Below are 7,647 nucleotides of genomic sequence, written 5' to 3' on the forward strand. Positions count from 1 at the left end.
AATTTCAACAAGCTCCTTACCTTTGGTCAGTCATCACGTGGCCACCCAAAGCAAGACTCTCTGAGAAACACTTAAGAAATAAAAAAGTGAAGAAGAAGAAGAAGAAGAAGATTAGAGGAACACAGAGGCAAAGACCACGGAGAAAAATGAAAAGCTAAGCAAAAAAGAGACCGAGATACAAGAGAGATGCATCAGATCGTGAAATTTGTTAAGAAATTATCTTAGGTGAGTGAAAAACTACAAATAAATCTGGGTTTTTGTTTCGGGCCGGTATCTATTTTTCAGCCGAAATCTGATATTTCTGCCGGTATAGCCAAAATGCACCCGGTACTGCCGGTATTTAAACTAGCACGAGATGAAGATGTTTTTGTACCATTTCAGGCACCGAAACGGAAATATCGGCCGTACCGGCCAGTACGGTACGAAACTGACTACCTTGGTTCAAATAGAAATAGAAAAAGAATAAGATTACAATAAAATCTCTCAATATTTTTAACCACCCTTACTTTGAGTTGTGATTTTATTGTTTCCATAACACCCTTAAGAAAATCAAAAATGAAATTTTAAACAAAATTTTTTTACTGATCTTCTTAAAAAGAAAAACACAAACAATTCTTTTTAACAAAAACAATCTCTAGATTAATTCGTTTCATTGGATTTTTTTCCCCCCGCTTATGATCTGTAGACTATAAGTAACGTGTAACATATAGAATTGCATAAATATTTATATTTACCTAAATTTTCAGTTGTTTATCAATATTTCATTGAGGCTCAAAACATAGTTGTCAAAATGTAAATTGCATCGTGAATTGATTATTATTATTTTTTATCACATATTGTATCGTATTGTGTATCGTAAGATATACAAACACTTATTAAGATTCAAAATATTATATTTATTATATTGCTTAAAAAAATAACTAAATAATGGAGATTTAATTATATGTTTATGGAAGATAGTGTTCAAAGGATTGAGAGATTAAAAATCAAAAGTTACAGTAAAATAATAATGACATGTCCCGAACAGAATAAATTTATGGCCTGTTTAGAGGCAGAGTTGAGGGAGGTATAATAAAGTTGATTAAAAATAGGCTAATTTTGTGCTAAATCTATTTTACTCTACTCTCCTTCCCCTCCTTCCCCCTTAATCCAAACGGACTATTATATATGATGTAAATAAATAAATAAACACCCTTAAAAATACTAATTATCATAAATAAAAAAAAATAAAAAACACTATGCATACTAATTCAGACTTCGCCCCCATTGGGGCTAACCCTAATGGTTCCTACAATCTCATCTCTTCTTTTTGCAACTGTTTGAATCCCAAATTGACTCTGTAAAATTCATGCATCAACAATATTCTCAATAAGATTTATAATAAAAATAAATTGATAAATTTTCTTCAAAAATTATGTATTCAAATAATTTTGCATGAAATACATTTGTAAGTTATAAAATACACTAGTATTAGTCTATTATATATAATTAGGATTTTCCCTTCCTCCACTTAAAAAAATAAAATAAAGACTTTTTAAAAGTTAGCCCTTTCATTTTTCTTTTGTAAAACTAGTTAAGATTTTTTTATTAATTAATAAATCTAAATATATAAAAAAAAGTGGGAAATACATTTAATTGTTTAAAAATGCAAAATCCACAGATTCGTCGTGATTTGAATCATTTGATATTAACCCTTGAAAGACTACCAAGAAAAGACCCCTCTTGGCCTCATGGGGGCCTCATCAAATAATAATAATAATAATGTATATCCACCCCTTTTTACTTTATATTAGTCCTTTCTTGCCAAAAATAATCTAATCTTCCAGTCATGCGCAGATAATTGTCAAGCAAGTCTCTGCTGATTTGATAATCGGATATAGTCTTTCAACTAAGCAATCAACCCGAGACGAATTTCACCAATGGTGACATCATAGTTTTTCTGATCCAATGAATAGTGTTTTTTTTTTGTTGAGAAAAGACCCAATGAATAGTTGAATACACAAAAGCAATTTTTTTTTTTTTTATACCAATACAGAAAAGCAACTGGTCTACGCTGGCAATTCCAATTTATCTTTGGGCCCAATTGGGACTTTGGGTAGGGGCGGCAGGTAAGACGTATCAGTCCGAGCATGACAGAATCTTATAAAAAACGGTAAAGAACAATATCACTTGTATTCATCTCAAAGATCCGTTAGGTTCGTCTTCATCTCGCCAAGGTGCTGTAGACTGTACCATGGATCCAGCATCCAATTGATTGGGAAAAGTTTAAAGAATATATTTTTAAAAACTTTTTATCCTTAAAAGAAAATAACAGTAACTATTTTTTTTTTTGACAAATTTTTTATATTTCTCGTAAGAGTAATATTAAACTTTTCCTAAAATACCGTTAACTAGAACTTTAAAACAGTAGACCCTTAAAAAAAAAAAAAGTCAATGACAATATACAATCGAGGCAATGTTCATTCCCATCGCCCGAGAGGTTTTTCCTTTAAAAAAAAGAAAAGAAAAGAGATTCCTATATTGGACCATTATGGTCACCGGCTTAAAGACTGATGCGAGAATATGATGAGCTTCATGAGTCGAGCTAAAAAGTCATTCCTTGTATTTTCTCTATCTTTGGTATTTTTCTCAAGTTAAATAGGATGGAAGCAAGGCATATATTATATTCCCTTGAGAATGTAATATTACTTGTTATATATTTGGGCAATTATCCAGAAGGAGCTTATTGAGACCTTAATGAATTCATCAAGTGAAAACTGATAATCATACAAATACCCACAACCCAAAATAGTGCCATAAACTCTATTTTGGATTTCTGCATAAAGATTAAAGCCCACACTTAAAAAATCAATACAACCCCACACCACAAGAACATAATCAAACAAATATCATGAAACACCATGAATGAGATAACTTGAGCTAGAAAGAATTTATGCGAAAATCACTTTTTTAGTCATATAACAATGTGCATATATTCATTACCTTGTATGAGCAAGGGTGATTCCACAAGTTCAAAACCTACGTTCCCAAGCTTGCATCTCAAGTCTGTGATGGAATTGCTTGCTCCAATTCATCAGGGCTATTCAGAATGAGATTTCCAACTTTGAGATAAGCATGATTGTCTAGAAATAACGATTAATTCCAGATGCTTTCATTTCTATTGCTGAATGCAATAGAAATATAGCAATAGTCTCCAGATGCTTTCATTTCTATTGCTGAATGCAAATGAATCAACAACTAAATCAGTCATTGTTAGAAAGAAGAGCAACAGAAAAAGGAAACATATCATCATTTTAATAGATGAAGTCACTGTCATAAGTTTATAAACTTATCATGTTTGGTGTAAACAGCAAGACCAGGCCAATAGGAATCACAACTGAATTTCAACAAATGTGACTCAACAAAGACAGGATTCAGGTAGAGACTTAATAAATGGTATTTGATATCAAACTTGGAAAAAAAGAATGAGGAGACCGGGCCAAATATTCCAGATTAATTGTGTTATTATCTTAGGACTGGCTGGAAAAAGGAAAGTGCTGTGAATTATTAACAAAGGAGACTGGGAACAACACATCACCTAAGAAAAATGAATAAACATAGAGTTAAATATTTCAACCATCAGATCTTAAATTACCAAATTCAGGTGTGTATATATATGTGTGTGTATATATATATATATATATAGAATGTTTCTCCACATGGAGATCAAATTGGTGAAATTGCGTATTTCACCAGTCAAATGCAATCTACAATCTGGCATCACTATACATACAATCTATATGGCACAACGGTTAGTTCACCATTGCAGGTAACTCGGGCAAAAAGAGGCCAACATACACAGCATCATATCCAACCATGGATAATTTTGACTAGGGACAGGTAAGAAACTAGGTAGAAAGGCAATACTTTGCAGATAAATGACCACCTCCACCCCCCCCCCCCCCAAAAAAAAAGCCGAAACTTCGTTCAAGGAAGTCAGCCAAGAAGGAAACTGATGAGGATGATGTTCAATGGTGACACGTGAACGTAGAACCAAGTCTTCAAGTTTTAAATGTTACCATCATATGCTAGCAGCAGCTAGCTAGCATCTTGCTTGGTAAAGTTGTAATAGCGAGAAAATCAAGCATGTAGACAATAGTTAACAGCTTCAAGGGTAAAATATGGACCAAAAAACCATACTAATCAAGAACAATTAAACATCATTAGGTTGATAAAACTAATGAACATTTAGTTACTCTACACTTAATATATATATATATATATATATATATATATATATATATATATATTTGCTTACTCAGAAACTTGAAATCCTAATCAGGAAACAGTACTTACCAGATTCAAGCCTAGTAGTTTTAAAAAAAATACTACCCCTGGAAGATGCCATCCCCAACATGATAAATGTACAAAAACTATAACAGAAATCTATAGAAAATTTAATAATAATTTGCCAACCTTCCTAAACATCAGAATTCTTTAAACCCTATGTATGCCTGAAATGTCAATCCTCTGACCAATTTTAAACTCTTATTATTGCTCAGAATACTTCCAACCAATGTTAACAGTGGATGTGAATCATGTGATTACCAACATGAAATATGAAAGAATAGAAAAGAGAAATGCAGTCAGTCAACATATAAATATTCAACCTCTTGATGAAGCCCAATTGAAAGGGAGATGGCTCTTCGAGAACCAAGGAAGCAAGCAGTGCCTGCAATAATAAATCTTGTATGGGAATAATGGTTCTGCAAAAAAACTACACCCTTTGATACTCTCTGCCCCCCAACGATGTAGGGAAGCCTGTCAAAGATCGTAAATAAACCAACATAATCAGAATTCCTTCAAACAAAAGCACAAATCTCCCAAAATCAAAATTCCATCATTCAGAACGCTTTACAATTTTTAAGAAAAAAGCACTAAAATTCACGCTATTCATTCCACTATATGTTCATGTTTACAACTTAAAACTACCAACTAAAGGCTGCACCTGCATCATAACCCCAAATGTGCAAAATACAGAATAAAAACTTTAAAAAAATAATAATAGAGAAAAGAAAAAGGCAAAGAAATCAGGCATTTCTTTTTCTTTTTCTTTGTTCATTTTCTTCTATTGACATCTTCATTTCCCTTTTTTTTTTTTATACAAAATTCAGGGCATTATACCTCAAATTGAGGTGTCAACTCTGCAGGCGCGATTTCTTTCTCTAACCTTACCAAGCTTTCACAAAATCACAATTTTTTTTCTGTCTGTGTCATATCTACCCCTGCAAGGCCCATCACCAAATCATCAACTCCCATAACAAACAATTTCCAAAAGAATTGAAGATACTTTCACAGAGAGAGAGAGAGAGAGAGAGAGAGAGAGAGAGAGAGAAGGAGAAAGAGTGAACAAACCTTTGTATGAGGAATTTAAGTAAGCAAGCATGAGCTACGAGCATATCTACCTCTGTAATAAGATAAACACAAAAACCTTTTTAACACCCAAACACCAAAATATATAAAATAAAACCAAGAAAACCAATTTCATAGTAAAACAAAAAAAAGAATGATATAGAAAGATATAGAACCTTTGCCGGAGCTTCGGCCACCCGATAAGAATCGGCCGTGGTCCCCACCAACCACAACCCCGGAAAAACACTCTGAAAACCAAAACCATTCAAAAAAAAAAAAAACTCAGCCACCAAAGCAAGAAATCAAAACACACAGCGAGAGAGAGAAAGAGTTTTAGAGTTAAATACGTCGAGCTGTTTCTGGACATTCTTGGGGCGTTTTCTGGGGCGGCGAGCTGGGCGGGAGCCAGTCATGATGAAAACGTCTTCCTCAATTTCTTCCTTAGAGAGTGCGATCCAGAACTTGTTCTTCTCCTTCTTCTTCTTCGTCTCCGTACTCTGCGACTGATCTCCTCTCAGCCTCATCGACTTCGGATTCTCGTTCTGCGCCTGCGGAGCTGGAATCGCAAGCACCGTAGTCACCGTCGTCGTAGTATTCTCGATCTCCACCATCGCGCTCCTCTGCACCGCCTTCCTCGGCCTCAACTTCCACGGCTTCTGCACCCCTTCCTCCGCCTCCGCCGCTGCTTCCACATCCGCCACGTCATCGGCCCCCGAATGCTCTGCCGCCTGCTTGTTGCTGCTGCTGTTGTTGTTGAAAGAGCAAGGAGAGAATCCGAATCGGTTGCGAGCGGACCGGGATCCGACCCGAGACGGCGGGTCCGAGTCGTGGTGGTAGTCGGAGTCGGGTTCGGACGAAGCAGGGGAAACCGTGCGGCGGCAACGGGTTGTGCTGTTGGTGTGGCTCTTTCCTCCCCATTTCAAGAACGGGAGCGCGAAGTTGTGAAGTGGCTGAGACTTCACTGGTGCGGTCGCCATTGCACAAACTCAAAACTCAAAACCAAAACAAAACCTTCCTTAGCTTCCTATGCTCACTTCTCTTTCTCTCTCTTACCTAGCTACTAGTCTGAAACTCCTATGCTACCTTGAAAAGAAAAACCCTAAACATCAGAGAGAGAGAGGAAGATGGTGTGGAGAAGAAGAGTTTAGAGACTAGAGAGAGGCAGAGAGGTTTTTTTGTGTGTGTGAATTACTCTGAATTTCTCTCTCTTCAGGCCACTACTACTTATATAGTACAGGAAAACCAAAAAACAAAAAAAACAAAAACAAAGAACTAAAAAAGGGAGTAAGGAGTTTCTCAAAAAAAAAAAGTAAGGAGTTGGTTTATACTATACGTTTACGGTTTCGCTCCTTTTTACCGATTTTGCCCTTGCTTTCTTGTTTATTTCCATTGCTGTCCTCTACCGGGGGGTTGGGGCCTTGGGGGGCCTCCAACCGTAAAGTGAAACACAGAAAACCCTGCTTCCGTGTATTGTACGTTTGAAGCATCACGTCCCATTTTTTATTTTGACAAAGTTTAGTTACAAAATTTATAATAATATAAGACTAGTAAACTATAATTTTATTTAATATCTTTTTTATTGGATATAAATTTTAATAAATCCATGGTTGGACTACTTCTTCTTCTTATATTCCTCATAGTTACAAAATTTTTAGAAAATTAAAGATCAATAGTTATGTCATCAATAAATTGTTTAAATTACAAGTTTTTTTTTTAATTTAAAATTATACATAAAATATAAAGTTATAAAGCATATCGTAAATAAGATTTGATTGACACAAAAGTTTACATGTGTAAATTAAGAGTGTAAAAAACATGCAACTCAACTGTTAGATTTTTAAAATATGCAGTAATGTTTATTTTATTAAGTAAAATTATATACATATGCCTTAACTAATTTTGTAGCTAAACTTTGTCCTTTTTTATTTTACTCTTCTATTCGTCCAAAATTGGTATGGAATTTTGGCTTTCCTTTTTAAATCAAATTATTTGTTATGAAAATTTGTAATTTACAACTGTGATATTATGATATATATTAATCTATCATTTCTATCAACATTTGTTATAATTTGCTTCTCAAAAAAAAAACATTTGTTATTATCTAACTGCCTAATCCCATTGAGAATTGCTTATCTTTTATAATTTATTTACATAATTTAAGAAAAAAATTAAAAACAAACTTATTTTTAAAAATTTAAACCTTATGATCTCGTTAGTGGATGGCCTTAGGGTATTTATTAATGTACCATTTACAGG

General features: G+C 34.2%; 1 protein-coding gene across 2 annotated transcripts; it reads right to left on the reverse strand.

Annotated features, from left to right (window-relative positions):
* Nucleotides 1–2,319: 2,319 nt before the first annotated feature.
* LOC142613546 (uncharacterized) lies at nt 2,320–6,686 on the reverse strand. 2 transcript variants are annotated; one of them, XR_012840286.1, is made up of 6 exons: nt 5,739–6,609; nt 5,568–5,639; nt 5,395–5,446; nt 5,164–5,264; nt 4,650–4,800; nt 2,320–3,215 (listed from the first exon to the last, which is right to left on the reverse strand). XR_012840286.1 is itself a non-coding variant. In XM_075785929.1 (4 exons), the coding sequence occupies exons 1-3, from the start codon at nt 6,366–6,368 to the stop codon at nt 5,441–5,443; spliced, it is 708 nt and encodes a 235-aa protein (XP_075642044.1). In that variant the 5' UTR covers nt 6,369–6,686; the 3' UTR covers nt 4,845–5,264; nt 5,395–5,440. The 2 variants fall into 2 exon arrangements, 1 of the variants encoding a protein (XP_075642044.1); XM_075785929.1 differs by lacking the exons at nt 2,320–3,215; nt 4,650–4,800 and having other exon boundaries at nt 4,845–5,264; nt 5,739–6,686.
* Between the last annotated feature and the right edge of the window lie 961 nt (nt 6,687–7,647).

Source organism: Castanea sativa, chromosome 10, assembly GCF_040712315.1.
Source record: "Castanea sativa cultivar Marrone di Chiusa Pesio chromosome 10, ASM4071231v1".
Lineage (NCBI taxonomy): Eukaryota > Viridiplantae > Streptophyta > Magnoliopsida > Fagales > Fagaceae > Castanea > Castanea sativa.